The 18594-nt window shown below is 49.3% G+C and overlaps 2 protein-coding genes and 1 long non-coding RNA gene across 4 annotated transcripts in view; 1 reads left to right on the top strand and 2 right to left on the bottom strand.

Annotated features, from left to right (window-relative positions):
• Positions 1-18594, bottom strand: part of LOC123345325 (maestro heat-like repeat-containing protein family member 1) — a 315313-nt gene that overhangs the window by 72513 nt on the left and 224206 nt on the right. The gene's annotated exons all lie outside the window — the stretch shown is intronic.
• LOC123345317 (butyrophilin subfamily 1 member A1-like) overlaps positions 1-18594 on the bottom strand; it is a 109952-nt gene that overhangs the window by 15312 nt on the left and 76046 nt on the right. For both annotated transcript variants that reach the window (XM_044982099.1, XM_044982100.1), the window contains exons 11-13: positions 17347-17463; positions 4707-4739; positions 1135-1155 (exon numbers count right to left, since the gene is read on the bottom strand). In XM_044982099.1, coding sequence (XP_044838034.1) covers positions 1135-1155; positions 4707-4739; positions 17347-17463 — 171 coding nt within the window. The remainder of the gene's footprint in view (positions 1-1134; positions 1156-4706; positions 4740-17346; positions 17464-18594) is intronic.
• LOC123345346 lies at positions 783-17632 on the top strand. The gene is made up of 3 exons (XR_006572769.1): positions 783-935; positions 1039-1177; positions 17370-17632. It is a non-coding gene; the product is annotated as an uncharacterized LOC123345346 (long non-coding RNA).

The raw sequence follows: 18594 nt of genomic DNA, 5'->3' as shown, positions 1-18594 counted from the left end.
GAACTGAGGCCCTAGTGAACACACACTAAAGGCCTGTTTGGATAATTATCACCAAAGAAAACAACTATTTTGAGGTTAAAGCTCAACTATTATTATTGGCTGAGGGAAGTGAGGCCCCACACCCAACTCGATGGCGTTTCTTTCTGACCGTCTGTCTGTCTGCAACGTGATAACTTTTGAAAATCACGTCCCATCAGCTCCATTTCAGGGCATGTTTTAGGCATCAATGGGCAGAAGCTTCTGGATTTTGGTGAAAAATGGAAACCTGTAAAAGCCTGATTTCCACTAAAATCTCAGGATACAGGGCGAGGAAGTGACCTCAGGGTTAGGATTAGGGTTTAGGGTGAGGGTCAGGGTGCCTCTCATCCCCCTCCAGCCACTGCCTCAGCCAGGTAACTTGTCCCCAATCCAGCCAGACCCCTCCCCTCCCTGACTCCAGCCCTGTGCAGTACCCTATGGATTTTGGTGGAAATCAGAAACATGGAAAAGCCAAGCCACATTTAATGGAATTTGGTTTTCCAATTTTCACCCAGATCAACAGGGATCTGCCATGAATGGGGGATGGGGTGAAGGACCTGCCTGCAGTGGGGTGAAGGCCCGCCTGGGTGTACAGCTCAGCCTACATGGGTAACAAAGCACGTGCCCCTCTCTGTGCTATGGTAGTGCCTAGCGGCCAGCCCAGGCACAGAGTAGGGTCAGAGCTGGCAGCCAATCAGCATAGGAGAGAAGATAAGCAGCGTGACACTGTCACAAGCAGCATGATGACATCATCAGCCACCATGTCCCTGGCCACTATCTGCCTGACAAGGTTACACCGAGGATGTGAACTACAACAGCCAGCTCACAGCCTGGGCACAGCGCTGGCTACATGCAGAGTGAGCCCAAACCTGCTCCCGCCCCCAGCTGTGTTGGAGCAACAAACCCCTGGGAGTTCAGTGAGTGGGGTTTGGGTCTGTTCGCTCTGCGTCCTGAGTGTGAGGGCCGAGGGGCAGAGCTTCTCTGTGCACCGCACAAACCAGACTGACTTTCTGTTCACAGCGAGGGCTCTGAGAGCTGCCCAGAGGGTCTATGAAACTTCTTGTAAAGTCTGAGATTTCCCCTCTCCTCCCCAGTGACATGAACAAAGAGACTCACCATTCTCTGCACGATGCGCCGCTGGAAGTGAATAACAGGAGAGGTGGGTTACAAGGCAGAAGATTTAACTCAATTATTGCAAACTTATAGGAGTCATTTTTCTGCTGGTCGAAAGTAGAACACACACAGGGGCTCTTGCCTCTAGCTATTCCCACTGCCCCCCTTATACTGGGGACACAAGGCCAAGTGCAGGTAAAACACTGAGTAAATGGTGTCTCCTATCCCCTCTGGCTGAGTGAAGGGAGGCCCCACACTGAACTCGATGGTGTTTCTGTCTGTCTGTAACGGGAGAACTTTTGAAAATCACGTTCCATCTGCGCCAGTGTTTCAGGGCATGTTCTGGGCATCAGTGGGAAGAAACTTCTGATTTTCATGAAAACTGGAAATTTGTAACAGCCCGATTCCCACTAAAATCACCATCTGATCCCTTGAGATACAGGGTGAGGCAGTGACCTCAGGGTCAGAGTTTAAGGTGAGGTGAGGTCAGAGTTAGGGTTAACAGGCTCCTCATTCTACTCCAGTCACCCCGTCCCCAGCTGGGCTTCTTGCCTCCTCTTCAACCAGCCCCTGCCAGCTGGACTCCTCACCCCCATATTCCACCCAGGCCGCTCGCCTCCCCACCCTGCTCAGACCCCTACGGATGTGGGTGAAAATCAGAAAAAGCCTGATTTTAGTGGAAATTAGTTATTCCAATTTTCTGCTTTTCACAAAAATCAGTAGGTTAGAGCTACAATGGGGGTGCGGGGGAGGAGAGGGACCCATTTGAAGGTTGAGGGGCTGGGGTGAGGAGCCCAGCTGGATGCAGCCCTGGGCCTATGTAAGCAATTGTAAGGGGACTGTTGCCCCTGACTAACACTCAGTGGGGGTGCTTTGGTTGGCTAGCTCCCGCTATCAAAAGAAAGGGGAAGAGACAATGGAAAAAATCAGGACCCTGAGACTGACAGTCCCCAGGAACAATGGGGAGAGGCCAGTGCTCCAGTTCAGCCTGATTGACAGGGCGGGCAGGCTAATCAGGGAGTCAGGAGGCCAGGGGGGTCCCATCCTCTGTGTGAGCTGGAATTGCCTTGGTCAGACAGAGTGGGGCCAAGCTAAGGAGAGAGCAGGGGCCCAAGCTGAGCTGGGGAGCAGAGTCGTGCCAGCCAGAGGGGCCAGACAAGCAGCCCAGGAAGCAGGTCTGTGCTGGGAGCAGAGTCACAGAAGCAGCCTACAGAGCAGACCTGTGCTGGGAGCAGAGCTGTAGCAACCAGAGCCAGAGAAGCAGCCCAGGGAGCTGAAGGCAGAGCAGCAGCCGTGCTGAGGCCGAATGGAGCTGGAGCTGGAGCTGGAGCTGAGGCTGGAACAGTCCAGAGCTGGGTGCGGTGGGCAGTTGGGGAGAGTGAGGGGGACCCTGAGCAAAAGGCCCAGTACAGGGAGACGCCCTCAGCCAAGAGGCCCTGCAGGCCAGACTTGGACGGGGGTCGTAACCCTGACAGGGCGGGGGCGATGCTGGGAAGAAGGGTCCTGCCACCTGGAGCCTGAGAGTGTGTGGACACTGCCAGAGCAAGTGTCTGACCCACAGTGTCCCTGCAGCACAGCCAGGGCCTGAGCAGGGGCCTGGGACTTGTGAGGAACAGACTAAACTTCCCTTACATTCCAGAGACGCTGGTTGTGATGCCCCTGTGCCACAGAGCAGGGTGACGTGTTTTCCTTTAACCTTTCCCATTTCCAATGATCAGTGAGTCAGGGAAGCATCCAGTGCAGAGGGAGCACCCCGGAGTGGGGACACCCTAGCCCCTGTCCTAGGTGACCACAACAAGGTTGGGGGTCAAGCCCCCCTGGAATCATGGGCACAGCGTTGTTGGGGTTATGAGGACTCTGCCACACAGGAGAGTGGAAGGGGAGCCCTTGAGGTCAGACAGGGAGTGGGATCGAGGACTCAGATCCTTTCGCTAGCCCACTTCACTGGGGCAGTGTATAAACCAGGAAAGTTCCCCACAATAGCGGGACCATTCCCCCGCTTACACAACGAAGTAAGCAACCCTCTAGTTACAGAATTGCCACATAAATGTGCTCCGTGATCTAAGCTGTCAGGGTGAGATTCTGTGCTCAGAACCCGTAGCCCAGGGCACAGGACGGCTACAGCAGCTTTAAGCCCACATTGCATCCCCCTGATCCTGGGTGCTCTGAATGCTGTTTGTCCACAAATTCAGCCCGTGCACTTCGGTGGAAGCATTCTATGTAGAAGTCCAGTCTGTTGTTTCAACCTTCAGGAGGAGTCCACCCAGAATCCTTCTTTTTGTAGTGTTGGTAGGAAGCTCTCTGTGGGTTATTATGCTGTTCAGAAGCATGTTCTTAAGTCTGAGATATAGAAAATAGGGGGCCCCTCCACCCCCACAAATATGATACAGTTCTGTGGTGACCTAGAATCCTATTTTCAATGTGCCCAGCTTTGATGAGTATGAAGGTATAACTGAGCGGGTGATCTCAGTGTACGCAGTGCTCCAGCCCAGTGAGATCTGCCTGAGTCTGCAGGCAGCGCTGTTTGCTGCTCACACTCAGGACAGTGGGGTGGGGATGCTGACACTAAGGCCTGATCGATGACAATTTAATTGTCACCATTCTCACTGCTGATCATTTTAGCAGAAACATCCAACTTCTGTGCATCTCCCTCATATCTGGATGTGGACAGGTACTGGGGAAGGTAGCAATGGGGCAATGTCAGATATTGGGGCAGAAGGCAGTGGGGCAGCTACCTGTCATCAAAGGTTCCTGGGGTGAGAAACAGAAAATTCAGGCCCCTCCCTTCTCTATCCAAATACAGTGTGACCTCTGTGCATGGTAAAACAGGGAGGGGAGAGAGGAGATACATTCTCCCTCCCTTCCCCCAAGTACAAAATGCATCATGGTCCTGGATACCAGAACAAACACACACACCCCGCAGCACATGGTCACTGAGGGTGAAATCCTGCCCCTTCCCTCTTTACACAGCCATGGAAAGGCCAGAACACGGGGGGATCCCCATGTGAGGGACTCTGTTAAATACTGGACAAGTCTCAGCCCCCAGCAATGACTCTGGCCTGGCCTCAGGGTGCCGTGTCTGTAACTTCCATGGGGTTTAAGGACAATTGGCCCCTTCCCCTTCAGAGCCCGTCTGTGTCAGCGTGAGCAGCCCTGGCCTCGCTGCTTGGGCTCTGGTGCCGATATGACATGGAGACATTCCCCATCACCCATTCAAACACCAGCACGTCATTTGTAATTGTTCCATCCCACGGGTGTTTTGCACTTTCTCCAACACACACATTTACTCTCCCTCTACCCTTCCTCCCCATTGGAATCGAATACCTTCCCCCACAACGCTTGCTGCAGGGAGGGGCTCCCATCACTGCTCCCCATTGCTCTGCCGTGTCCCTGCTGCAGGTGCTGCTGCCCCCGAATCCCCAGCTGTGACAATCTTTACATTGGGTCCCTGCCTCCCTTTGGCTTCATTCCAAATGTCTCCCCTGCTCGGTAATCTCTAGTTTACTGACCCGCCACATTTTTGGGAAACATTCTCATATAACCTGTAACCCAGCCCATTGGCCCCAGACACTGACCTTTCTCGCTCTTCAGTTCAGATTGCAGAGTCTCTAGAGAGAAAAAAGGGTGAGAAGTGAGTTTCCCCTGTCACATTTCTAGGAATAACCCTTTCATCAGTTAATGTAACTAGCCCAGACACTGAACTTTCTCACTCTCCACTTCAGATCGCAGCGTCTCTAGGGGGAGAAAAGGGGGAGAGATGAGATTTCATTCCATCATATTTATGGTAAAGTTCCTATTATTGTTTAATGCAGCTCTGCTGTATTTATGAAATAGAGGAACAAAGGGAGAGACACAGAAGGGTCTGTCTGTGAAGGTCCCTGCACTCCCATCCCAGGCCAACTTCTAATCTTGAGGATGGTGCCTGCCTCCTTGGTCCTGATGATACATGGGAACAGCTCCCCGTAAGTCCAGGTTAAGTGGGAGGTGCCCCAGCTAAGAATGGGGTGGAGGTGTCTTTCTTTAGCTGGGTGCTCAGGTCAGCGTGAGCCAGGGAGTGAGGTGTGGATGGGCCCCTACAGGCATCGCCTCTAAGATCAGCTCTTTCCATTGGGAGCTCGTCCTCTTGGGTGCGTCAGCCATGGGGTACCAACGTTGCTGGAAATGGAGGTCACGTCATGTCTGCGAGTCGCTGCTGAGCACAGACTTTCTTCTTGAAGAAAAAGTATGTTTCTAGGCCCTTCCCCGAAGTCCCAACCCCGCCTCTCCCCAACCCATTCCACCCCTATTCACCCAAGCCCAGAGCATCCTGAATGCTGCAAAACAGCTGTTTCGTGGTGGGCAGGAGGGCCTGGGAGGGAGAGGGAGGAGTTGGTCAGTGGGGCCTCCGGCAACTGAGACTCGCTGTGGGGAGGGGGCAGCTTGGATGCCAGTGGGTGCTGAGGACCCACTAATTTTTCCCAGTGGGTGCTCCAGCCTCATAGTACCCACACAGTCGGCACCTATGAGACTGTGGACTCAAGCCACATAGAATCATAGAACTGGAAGGGAGGTCATCTAGTCCAGTCCCCTGCACTCATGGCAGGACTAAGTATTATCTAGACCATCCCTGACAGGTGCTTGTCTAACCTGCTCTTAAAAATCCCCAGTGGTGGAGACTGCACAACCTCCCAAGGCAATTTATTCCAGTGCTTAACCACCCTGACAGTTAGGAAGTTTTTCCTAATGTTCAACCAAAACTGCCTTTTCTGCAATTTAAGCCCATTGCTTCTTGTCCTATCCTCAGAGGTTAAGAAAAACAATTTTTCTTCCTCCTCCTTGTAACAACCTTTTACATTCTTGAAAACCGTTATCATGTCCCCTCTCAGCCTTCTCTTTTCCAGACTAAACAAACCCAATTTTTTCAATCTTCCTCTAGATCTTTCATCATTTTTGTCACTCTTCTCTGGACTCTCTTCAATATGTCCACATCCTTCCTGAAATGTGGTGCCCAGAACTGGACACAATACAGGTCTGTCGCATCTTAGGCACATTTAATATGCATGATTTCAGCTTTACGCAGTTGGCAAAAACAAGAAAAAAACGAGAAAAATAACAATTTAAATACTGTTTCTGTAGTGCGGGCGATTCCGCTCGCCATTACACTCAATGTAATTTTGACTATACACGATTTTCGCTTTACGCACTGACTGTGGAACGTAACCCCAGCGTAAGATGAGACAGACCTGTACTCCAGTTGAAGCCTAATCAGCGTGCAGTAAAGCAGAAGAATTACTTCTCGTGTCTTGCTTACAACACTCCTACTAATATATCCCAGAATTATGTTCACTTTTTTTGCAACAGTGTTACACTGTTGACTCATATTTAGCTTGTGGTCCACTATGACCCCCCGATACCTTTCCGCAGTACTTCTTCCTAGGCTGTCATTTCCCATTTTGTATGTGTGCAATTGATTGTTCCTTCCTAAGTAGAGTAGTTTGCATTTGTGACTATTGAATTTCATCCTATTTACTTCAGACCATTTCTCCAATTTGTCCAGATCATTTTGAATTTGAATCCTACCCTCCAAAGCACTTGCAACCCCTCCCAGCTTGGTATCATCCGCAAACTTTATAAGTGTACTCTCTATGCCATTATCTAAATCATTGATGAAGATATGGAACAGAACCGGACCCAGAACTGATCCCTGCAGGATCCCCCTCATTATGCCCTTCCAGCATGACTGTGAACCACTGATAACTACTCTCTAGGAACGGTTTTCCAACCAGTTTTGCACTCACCTTATAGTAGCTCCATCTAGGTTGTATTTCCCTAGTTTGTTTACGAGAAGGTCATGCGAGACAGTATTAAAAGCTTTACTAAAGTTAAGATATACCACTTCTATCACTTCCCCCCATCCACAAGGCTTGTTACCCTGTCAAAGAAAGCTATCAGGTTGGTTTGACACAATTTGTTCTTGACAAATCCATGCTGACTGTTACTTATCACCTCATTATCTTCTAGATGTTTGCAAATTGATTCCATGATTATTTGCTCCATTATCTTTCTGGGCACAGAAGTTAAGCTGACTGGTCTGTAATTCTCCGGATTGTCCTTCTTCCCCTTTTTATAGGCCTTGTCTACACTGGCAAGTTACTGAGCAGTAAAGCAGCTTTCTGCGGTGTAACTCCCGAGGTGTACACACTGCCAAGCCACTTTGTGCACAGAAATTCCTCAGTTGCAGTTTTACAAAACAAAACACCTTGACAAGAGTCGTGAGCCTTAAAGCGCAGAGGATCCAGCTCTGTATTGGCAGTGGAAACACATTACAGTACAGAAAGCAATCAATTGGCCTCCAGAAGTGTCCCATAATCCCTCAAGGGCAGCCCATAATCTCCTGGGCAGCCGAATTCAAAACAATGAGCTGCTGTGCTCATTGTTTTGAATTTGGCTGCCCTGGAGACATGTGCCCCTCCTCTTTCAAAGCTCCATTTCTGACAGCCCCTGCATGCTGTGCTGATCTGCTCTGGGACACAAAGCAAACCTCTAATGTGGAATGCTCCTGCTGTTGAACACAGAGGCAGAGGGTGTGTGTGTGTGTACACACATCTACACTGGCAAAGTTACAGTGCTGCTCAGACAGCACAGAAGGGAAACCGCTGTTGTGTGTCCGCACTGACAGCTGCCTGCACAATAGCGTGTTCACACTTGCAGCGCTATTCAGAGCGGTGCACTCTGGGCAGCTATCCCACAGAGCACCTCTTTCTCTTTTGCTGCTAAGACTTGTGGGAAGGTGGATGGGGTCGCGGGGAATCCTGGATCCTGTCCCAATGCCCCGTGATGCATTGCTTCGCATCCCAGTAATACCTGTGCTCCCGTCCGCATTTGGCACCATCTTTCAATGGTTTGTGTGCTGCGCGCCCTGCCTCTTCAGGCTGCAGGAATGGATCCTGAGCTGTTGACCAGAATGCTGCTCGCACTGACCAACACATCACAAATGGCAGTGGCGCTATTCCTTAAAGTACAAAGGCAAGAGGAGGGTGACATTGATCTCACCACGCATACCAGCTATGACACGAGATTGCTTGTGGAATTCACAGAGGTGCTGACCACGGTGGAACTCCACTTTTGGGCTCAGGAAACAATCACTGAATGGTGGGATCACATCATGATGCACATCTGGGATGATGAGCAGTGGCTGCAGAACTTTCAGATGAGGAAGCCACATTCATGGGACTGTGTGATGAGCTCCCCCAGCCATGTGATGCAAGGACATGAAAATGAGAGCTGCCCTGTTGCTGGAGAAGCATGTGGCAATTGCACTGCAGAAGCTGGCTACTCCAGACTGCTACCGATTGGTCGCTAACCAGTTCGGAGTGGGAAAGTCGATCACTGGAATCGTGTTGATGGAAGTGTGCAGGGCCAGTAGTCGCATTCTGCTCTGAAAGACCATGAGTCTGGGCAACGTGTGTGATACTGTGGATGGCTTTGCACAAATTGGCTTCCCTAACTGGGGAGGGGTGATATATGGCTCGCACATTCCAATTCTGGCACCAGACCACCTAGCCTCCGAGTACATTAATCACAAGGAGCATTTCTCAGTGGTTCTCCAGTTGCTTGTGGATCATCGTGGGCATTTCACAGCCATTAATGCAGGCTGGTCCAGAAAGGTGCATGACACATGCATCTTTCAGAACACTGGCCTGTTCAAGAAGCTGCAAACAGGGACCTTCTTCCCTGATCAGAAGATCACTGTAGGGGAAGTCGAAATGCCCATTGTGATCCTGGGAGACCCCTCCTACTCCTTAATGCCGTGGCTCATGAAGCCATACATGGGGCAACTTGACAGCAGCAAGGAGCTGTTCAACAACAAGCTGAGCAAATGCAGAATGACTGTGGAGTGTGCATTTGGCCATTTAAAAGCCCGCTGGCGATGCCTGTATGGGAAGCTGGACATGGCTTATGACAATATTCCTATGCTTACAACCGTGTGCTGTACACTCCATAGTATTTGTGAAGGGAAGGGTGAAAACTTCACTCAGGGCTGGACCACAGAGGCTCAGCACCTGAAGGCTGAGTGTGAACAGCCAGAGACCAGGGCTATTAAAGGGGCACAGAGCGGGGCCATAAGTATCAGGGATGCTTTGAGGCAACAATTTGAAGCTGAAAGCCACTATTATCTGTTGCTATGTTCGGGATTGCAGTGCTTGTAATGCTAGGAGGTGATTGGTGCACGTGATGCAAGAGGGGGCCTTAACATAACTGTATGTTGCTTTGCAGTGCTCTCTTTGCTTCCACTTAATAGAATAAAGGTTGATTTCAAACCAACACAATTCTTTTATGGAAAGACAACAACCAGAGGAGAGAGTCAAATGAAAAAAATCATCAGCGGGGTGGGGTGGGGGAAGGGAAGGTCTCAAGAGGCGGAGAGGTCCCAGAACGATTACAGATTTGTGTATGTCCAGGGATCATACCCAACCTTCTCCTTAGTAGTACGATGCAGCGGGTGCGGTACTTCAGCCGGGCCAAACTGCAGAGGGATGGGTGTTGAGTGCAGTGGGTATTCGGAGTCCACACTGCTGGACTGTGAGGAGGGAGGAGTGGAATGCTGCGGGTAGAGAGTGGAGCCAAGATGTTTATAACAGTGTGTTAGCAGTGTCTGGGACGCGCATGGGAAAGAGTTTTGCAACAGTGGCTGCAGCGGTGGATGGGTGCGGAGCTGCTCGGTTTGAAGAGCTAATATCACCTGGAGCATTTCCACTCAGTGCTCCCTAACTGTTAACAGCCATCCCGTAGCTTCTTTCTGGTGTGCCACGTTCTCCTTCCGGTCCCTCTTCTCACTATCCCGCCACTCCTTCAATCCCTGTTTGTCAGCGGCGGAGTGCATCATAACCTCACGCATAAAGTCCTCCTTAGTTCTCCTTGGACGCTTTCTATTTCTGCCCAGTCATTCTGCCGCCAATAACAAAGAGGGAGGCTGTGCTCCCAAGATTTATGTGAAGTTTAAATGCAACATTTTACAGAAGCAGGATTGTTTGCAACACAGACAACACTGTTTCAGTGCTTGAAAACACAGCCAGTACTCAGGCACCTGTCACTAACTGGCTGACCCCCAGGCAAGCACACATGAGCCAGAAGACCCCCCAAAACAGGGGGAGGGTAAATCACTGTTCCCAGACCCTGCTGTACACTGAGCACGTGGCTCATGGGCACTTGGGGAGAGCCAGCACTGTAGGGTGGGCCTGATAATCAGCCCTGTCCCCACACTTTCCATGGGAGGTGTTCATTATGGAAGATATCTTGCTGCTGAGGGTGAGCAGAGAATTAAGAGAGGGTCTTCTCCAAGCCTGCGGCTTCCAGCCTGTCCCCTATGCAGCTAGCCTGTGTGCAGCTATGGTTCCTCTCGCCCCCTGCCCATGACGGCACAGTGGCGCAGGAAAGTTACTGTTAATGGGACAAGAAACAAAGCAGCTCTGCCGAGGAACCTGTGGCAGCGGATTGCCCAGTATCTCCACGAGAGTTTCCTGGAGATCTCCGAGGGAGACTCCCGTGAAGTGAGGGAGCGTATCAACAGCCTGTTCCACCGCTCAGACTAGGCATGAGGTGGGAGACAAGCCTGCTTTCTGCAACCCTTCTTCCCTCAACAACTCGCTTCAGCAATTCCCAAAATCAGATCCACTTACCAGGGGCCTCCTCTCCTGTTTGCACTTCGCCAAGCTCTGACTGCTGTGACTGGCTAGGCTCCTCCGGGGTAGAGAAGAGCTCCTGACTGCATGCATCTCTGGTCTCCGAGTCATCCTCTGCCTCTGGCTCCCTCTCCCCATCTTCATCCAAGATTGCCTCTTCCTGGCTCAGTGCATTGTCAACTGGCATGCAAGCCACTGAAGTATCCACAGGGTCCTTTGCAGTGGAGGTGGGGTCACCAGCGAGTATCGCATCCAGCTCTTTGTAGAACTGTCAGCTTGTGGGTGCAGCACCAGAGCGGCAGTTTGCCTCCCGCACCTTGTGGTAGGTGTTCCGCAGCTCCTTCACTCTGACCCTGCACTGCAGTGTGTCCCGGTCATGGCCCCTTTCTGTCATGCATCTAGAAATCTGTCCATAGGTATCATAATTCCAACAGCTGGAGTGGAGCTCTGACTGCACTGTATTTGCCTCCTCTCCCCAAATACTGATGAGATCCAGCAGCTCAGCATTGCTCCAAGTGGGGGATGGCCTGGTGCATGGAGCAGGCATGGCCACCTGGAAAGATGCTCTGAGACCACTGCACCTGTCCCCGAGCAAACAGGAAGGGGACTTTCAAATTTGCAAAAGAATTTACAGGCTGGGGCTGATGGTCACCTGAGGGCAGGGCAGTAGAGTTCAAACTGATGGCCAGAGAGGTGAGAACAGGCATTGTGGGACACCTCGTAGAGGCCAATCACAGGGCTGTAATCGCCACACTGTCTACACTGGCACCACAGCGCTGTAGCCCCAGCACCTCTTGTTGGGGTGGTTTTTTTTAGAGTGCTACAACAGCACAGATTCTGCGCACTAAGTGGCTTGGCAGTGTGTACACCTCGGGAGTTACAGCGCTCAAAGCTGCTTTACTGCGCACAAACTTGCCAGTGTAGACGGGGCCTGAATGTGTAAGAGAGAGAGGCAAGTGCTGTGCAGAGAGCTGGGGAGGGAGGCGGGTGCTGATGTTGGGGTTTCCCCCTCCCCCTACCACAAAACTGGTTGCTTGCTGCCGCTGTGTGAACTTACAAGACAGCATGCTGACTCATCTCTGTCCCCCAAAACACACTGTCTCTCCCCCGCTCCATACACACACACACACTCCTTGTCACACACTTCAGTTGAGCAGCAGCTGTAGTAGGATGCCCATGGAACAATGGATTGGGAAATCTGCATCATGTGATGCTGTGCCTGCCCCATGAGGCATTGCAAACCCTTCCCAAAGCACCCTGCGGCCAGTTGCACGGTGGGATAGCTACCACAGTGCACTGCTCTCTTTGCCCTTGCAAGAGCTGCTAATGTGGATGTGCTCCATCGTCACAAGGAGCCCAGTGTGGATACACAGCAGTGGTTTAATTCCAGCACTTTAATAAAAGTGGTGTAACTTGTTGCGCAGATACTTGCCAGTGTAGATATACCCATAGATGGGCACTATATTTGCCCTTTTCCAGTTTTCTGGAATCTCTCTCGTCTTCCATGACTTTTCAAAGATAACCACCTATGGCTCAGATATCTCCTTAGTCAGCTCCTTGAGTATTCTAGGCATTTCATCAGGCCCTGGTGACTTGAAGACATCTAATTTGTCCAAGTAATTTTTAACTTGTTCTTTTCCTATTTTAGCCTCTTCTGATCCTACCTCATTTTCCCTGGCATTCACTACACTAGACGTTCAATCACCACCAACCTTCTCAGTGAAAACAGAAACAAAGAAATCATTAAGCACCTCTGCCATTTCCACATTTCTGTTATTTTTCTCCCCTCATTAACTAACAGGCCACAAACTAAACCAGTTCACACCTGGTGCTGACAGAGTGTGTAGGCAACAGTTCTAAAGGTGCAACATCCAGTTCCAACTTTCACAAGTACAAAGCACAACTCATCTCTGCTTCTCTGAATTACCTGGTTCCGTCAACATTGGGAAATCATTGTAACAGACATTTCCCCTTCCCAATTCTTCCAGCACTAGTACATTTCTATATACAAGTATCAGAGGGGTAGCCGTGTTAGTCTGGTTCTGTAAAAGCAGCAAAGACTCCCGTGGCACCTTATAGACTAACAGACATTTTGCAGCATGAGCTTTCGTGGGTGAATGCCCACTTCGTCAGATGCAAGAGTGGAAATTTCCAGGGGCAGGTAAATATAAGCAAGCAAGAAGCAAGCTAGAGATAACGAGGTTAGATCAATCAGGGAGGATGAGGCCCTGTTCTAGCAGTTGAGGTGTGAAAACCAAGGGAGGAGAAACTGGTTCTGTAGTTGGCAAGCCATTCACAGTCTTTGTTTAATCCTAAACTGAGGGTGTCAAATTTGCAAATGAACTGAAGCTCAGCAGTTTCTCTTAGAAGTCTGGTCCTAAAGTTTTTTTGCTGGAGGATGGCCACCTTAAGATCTGCTATTGTGTGGCCAGGGAGGTTGAAGTGTTCTCCTACAGGTTTTTGTATATTGCCATTCCTAATATCTGATTTGTGTCCATTTATCCTTTTCCTTAGAGACTGTCCAGTTTGGCCGATGTACATAGCAGAAGGGCATTGCTGGTTTCTCTTGCATCCGACGAAGTGGGCATTCACCCACGAAAGCTCATGCTGCAAAACGTCTGTTAGTCTATAAGGTGCCACAGGATTCTTTGCTGCTTTTACGGAACCAGACTAACACGGCTACCCTTCTGATACTTGACACCATGCAAGGCACTGCATTTAGCCGTATGGAGTGGAAATCCATCAACCTCATGAAGAAACTTGCACAAATACAGATGGATATCATCTTCCTTTCCAAATGCAAACGGATGGACATCATACCTAATGGACTAAAGGTAAAAAATCCACTGCTATCTATATACTACACAGACCACAGTGAGAGATTATGCCATACTCTATCAAAGAAACTGAGGAACCACCTGATCAGCATCCTATACAGCAAACAGGAAAACATCAAAAAAGAGCTCTCCAACCTGGAGACGCTCATCTATAACCAAACTTCCATACAAACGGACTTCACTAAAATAAGACAGGAGATCTACATTACTCACTTCACCTCTCTACAAAGGAAAAAGGACTGTAAGCTGTCTAAACTCCTACCTGCCACATGGGGCCACAACCGTGGTACCCCTAACCCACCCAGCAATATCGTCAATCTATCCAACCACACACTCAGCCCAGAAGAACAGTCTGTCCTATCTCGGGGACTCTCCTTCTGCCCTACCACCCCCACCAACATGATACAGTTCTGCAGCGATCTGGAAGCCTACTTTCGCCGTCTCCGACTCAAAGAATACTTTCAGGACAACACTGAACAGCGCACTGACACACAGTTACCCTCCCACCAACAGCACAAGAAGAAGAACTCCACATGGACTCCTTCTGAGGGTCAAAATGACAGTCTGGACCTATACATTGATTGCTTCCGCCGAGTGCACAGGCAGAAATTGTGGAAAAACAACATCGCTTGCCTCACAACCTAAGTCGTGCAGAACGCAATGCCATCCACAGCCTCAGAAACCATCCTGACATTATAATCAAAGAGGCTGATAAAGGAGGTGCTGTTGTCATCATGAACAGGTCTGACTACCAAAAGGAGGCCGCCAGACAACTCTCCAATTCCAAATTTTACAGGCTACTTCCCTCAGATCCCACTGAGGAATACACTAAGAAACTGCACCATCTACTCAGGACACTCCCTACACTAACACCAGAACAAATCAACATACCCTTAGAGCCCCGACCAGGATTATTCTATCTACTACCCAAGATCCACAAACCCAGAAATCCTGGACGCCCCATCATCTCGGGCATTGGAACTCTCACTGAAGGACTGTCTGGATATGTGGACTCTCTGCTCAGACCCTACGCCACCAGCACTCCCAGCTATCACCGTGACACTACTGATTTCCTGAGGAAACTACAATGCATTGATGACCTTCCAGAAAACACCATCCTAGCCACCATGGATGTAGAGGCTCTCTACACAAACATCCCACACACAGATGGAATACAAGCTGTCAGGAACAGTATCCCTGATGATGCCACAGCACAACTGGTTGCTGAGCTCTGTGCCTTTATCCTCACACACAACTATTTCAAATTTGATGACAATATATATCTCCAGATCAGTGGCACCGCTATGGGCACCCGCATGGCCCCACAATATGCCAATATTTTTATGGAACAGCGCTTCCTCAGCTCCCGTCCACTCACACCCCTTCTCTACCTACGCTACATTGATGACATCTTCATCATCTGGACCCATGGGAAGGAGACTCTGGAAAAATTCCACCACGATTTCAACAGCTTCCACCCCTCCATCAACCTCAGCCTGGACCAATCTACACGGGAGGTCCACTTCCTAGACACCACGGTGCTAATAAGTGATGGTCACATTAACACCACCCTATACCGAAAACCTACCGACCGCTATGCCTACCTTCATGCCTCCAGCTTCCATCCCGGACACACCACGAGATCCATTGTCTACAGCCAAGCACTGAGGTACAACCACATCTGCTCTAACCCCACAGACAGAGACCAACACCTAGAAAATCTCCACCAAGCATTCTCAAAACTACAGTACCCGCACGAGGAAATAAGGAAACAGATCAACAGAGCCAGACGTGTACCCAGAAGCCTCCTACTGCAAGACAAACCCAAGAAAGAAACCAACAGGACTCCACTGGCCATCACATACAGTCCCCAGCTAAAGCCCCTCCAACGCATCATCAGGGATCTACAACCCATCCTGGACAATGATCCCACACTTTCACAGGCCTTGGGTGGCAGGCCAGTCCTCGCCCACAGACAACCTGCCAACCTGAAGCATATTCTCACCAGCAACTGCACACCGCACCATAGTAACTCTAGCTCAGGAACCAATCCATGCAACAAACCTCGATGCCAACTCTGCCCACATATCTACACCAGCAACACCATCACAGGACCTAACCAGATCAGCCACACCATCACCGGTTCATTCACCTGCACGTCCACCAATGTAATATACACCATCATATGCCAGCAATGCCCTTCTGCTATGTACATCGGCCAAACTGGACAGTCTCTAAGGAAAAGGATAAATGGACACAAATCAGATATTAGGAATGGCAATATACAAAAACCTGTAGGAGAACACTTCAACCTCCCTGGCCACACAATAGCAGATCTTAAGGTGGCCATCCTCCAGCAAAAAAACTTTAGGACCAGACTTCTAAGAGAAACTGCTGAGCTTCAGTTCATTTGCAAATTTGACACCCTCAGTTTAGGATTAAACAAAGACTGTGAATGGCTTGCCAACTACAGAACCAGTTTCTCCTCCCTTGGTTTTCACACCTCAACTGCTAGAACAGGGCCTCATCCTCCCTGATTGATCTAACCTCGTTATCTCTAGCTTGCTTCTTGCTTGGTTATATTTACCTGCCCCTGGAAATTTCCACTCTTGCATCCGACGAAGTGGGCATTTCACCCACGAAAGCTCATGCTGCAAAACGTCTGTTAGTCTATAAGGTGCCACAGGATTCTTTGCTGCTTTTTCTATATACAGTTCACAGCACTTCAGGTGAGAAAACTCTCCAGGTGGGACTTTCACAGCTGCTTTGGGGTTTGCACATTCAGTGCCCATTACTTTAAACAAAAATCAGGCATTCAAACCCCTTATGCAGCATTGAAAACCCCAGCTGCCCAATAAACACAAAGATCACTGAAGGACAATTTCTGCCTTTTAGAACTAAAGGGGAAAAAAACCTACAGCTGAGCATTTATATTGCAATAGAGAGTTAATTGCCCTGTTGCTGTAGCAGGATCTCAGGTTAAACAAATCTTAGGCTGTGTCTACACTACCACTTTCAGTGCTAAAATTTTAGTTGTTCAGGGCAGTGAAAAAACACCCCCCTGAGTAACAAAAGTTTTAGTGTTGAAAAGTGCCAGTATAGACAGCGCTTTAATCACTGGGAGCCGCGCTCCTGACGATAAAGCTACCACCGCTCGTTTGGGTGCTTTTTTCCCACGTCAGTGTTGTAACGTGAGCAGTGTAGACATACCCTTAGGGTAGATAAGGTAACTGCTAACCTTTCTGTTAGCACAGCCACTACCTTGCCCATCCACAACTCCTACTCACCTGCATGGGGAGATGGGGCAGGGGATTCATGCACAGACTGAAAGGGGGAACTGGGCCATAAGTACGCCCTGCCTGGCTTTGCATTCTGGTTTTCCTGTAAGCAGCCAAGTGACATGTGTCAGCGCTCCAAGCTCAGTAACCTGAGCCTCACATGGTGTTTCAAACTGAGCCAGGCTGATCCCCAGGGAACAGTTCAGAATCACATTTGATTGGGATCCTTGAGATCTGAAGGGGTGAAACCACTTGACACTTCTTGGTTCAAACATGATCATAATTTATTCAGCTCCCTCGTCTCCTTCAGCCCAGCTCCCATTGCCTGAAACTTCTCCAAACATTGAATCAAAGCCCCTTAATCCTTGTATCTTTACTTTTGGTTTTATATATATATAAAATAAACAATCACCAAGTTCCCCCCTCTTGTTACTTCACCTTTTGCTCTGTGTTGCCTCCAGAAGCAGTAACTGGCCAGGAGAAGGAGAACAGCCAGGAGAGCCAGGATCACCCATAGAGCCACCATCCAGGGATTGACTCGGGGGAAAAACAGCTCTGCAAGAGAAAGTGCCATTGACTTGGGAGCAAACACGCGCAGAATGAAGGCAGGACACTGTGACAGTGGTGACACTGGGACTACTTACAAGACTCGCACAGGGAAATACACAGGGAGATGTGGCTGCTTTGTGCTTTATTATTAAGCCGATGAAAACCCAAACTTTAGTCTGGTTACTGAACATGGTTAATTAATGGGAGGGGGTGTGCTGAGGGTAGGGAGGGGGTAGAGTGCAGCTCCATTATGCTACACTGTCCCCCACAGGCATTCCCGAGGCTGCTCTAACTGATCCCAAGACTGCAGCCAGTGCAGACTGGCCCTCAGAATCAGAGAGTTGTGAGCAGCTTCCTGACACCCTGACTCACCTGTGCTCAGTGGGGTTCAGCACATGAAAGAATTTGGCCCAAAATACATTAATACAGGATATTCATTAAAACTAAACTCAAGCCTGGAGATTCAGAGTAAAAATTCCTCCAGTGTCCTCTTTCCAGGGCCTTGGAGCAATGGCTGTCTAGAGAGTCCTTGCTAAGTAATTAGTGCCGTATACTGAAAACTGTGTAAAAATTACAAGCTGACACTTGAAATTACAAGTGTCACTTTAAATACTGAGGGGATTCCTGGTCCTACTTGCAGGCTAAAGGGCTCTGTAGGGAATGTGCATCTGGGTCTTCTGCAGTCAGTCTGCAAAAAGCCAGCCTACAGCAGGATGGGTTTGGTTCTGCCTTAGGGAGCAGCCTGCTTTGTCTCTCTCTGTATTTGGCTGTTAGAGTTCTGGATTCTTAGAAATAAAGCAGTGTTACATTGCAGCCTTTCAGGAAGAGTATTTAATTATCCGTGTGTGTGTTGTGAACATAACAATCAGGTAATACTGGGCATATCATAGACTAACCAGAAGTACAGCACTATGAGACCTCAGATGAATAGTGCTTTACAAATACAACATTCTTACTATTATTCGATAGTAAACACGGTATTTGGTAGATAAAATCACAACCTTTTTCTTTAAAAATTAAGGTGCTCTTAGGTAAGATTTTGTTTCTGCATATTTTGGGCCTGAACTTTTGTTGCTGGTATTTTGAGATGTAATCTAAGTAGCAATGCTCAGACCATACCCAGGGGTCTCTTGTGCT

The sequence above is a fragment of the Mauremys mutica genome, chromosome 12, assembly GCF_020497125.1.
Source record: "Mauremys mutica isolate MM-2020 ecotype Southern chromosome 12, ASM2049712v1, whole genome shotgun sequence".
NCBI lineage: Eukaryota > Metazoa > Chordata > Testudines > Geoemydidae > Mauremys > Mauremys mutica.
The sequence above is the reverse complement of the archived record's forward strand: the minus strand, read 5'-3'. Positions and strand labels throughout refer to the sequence as shown.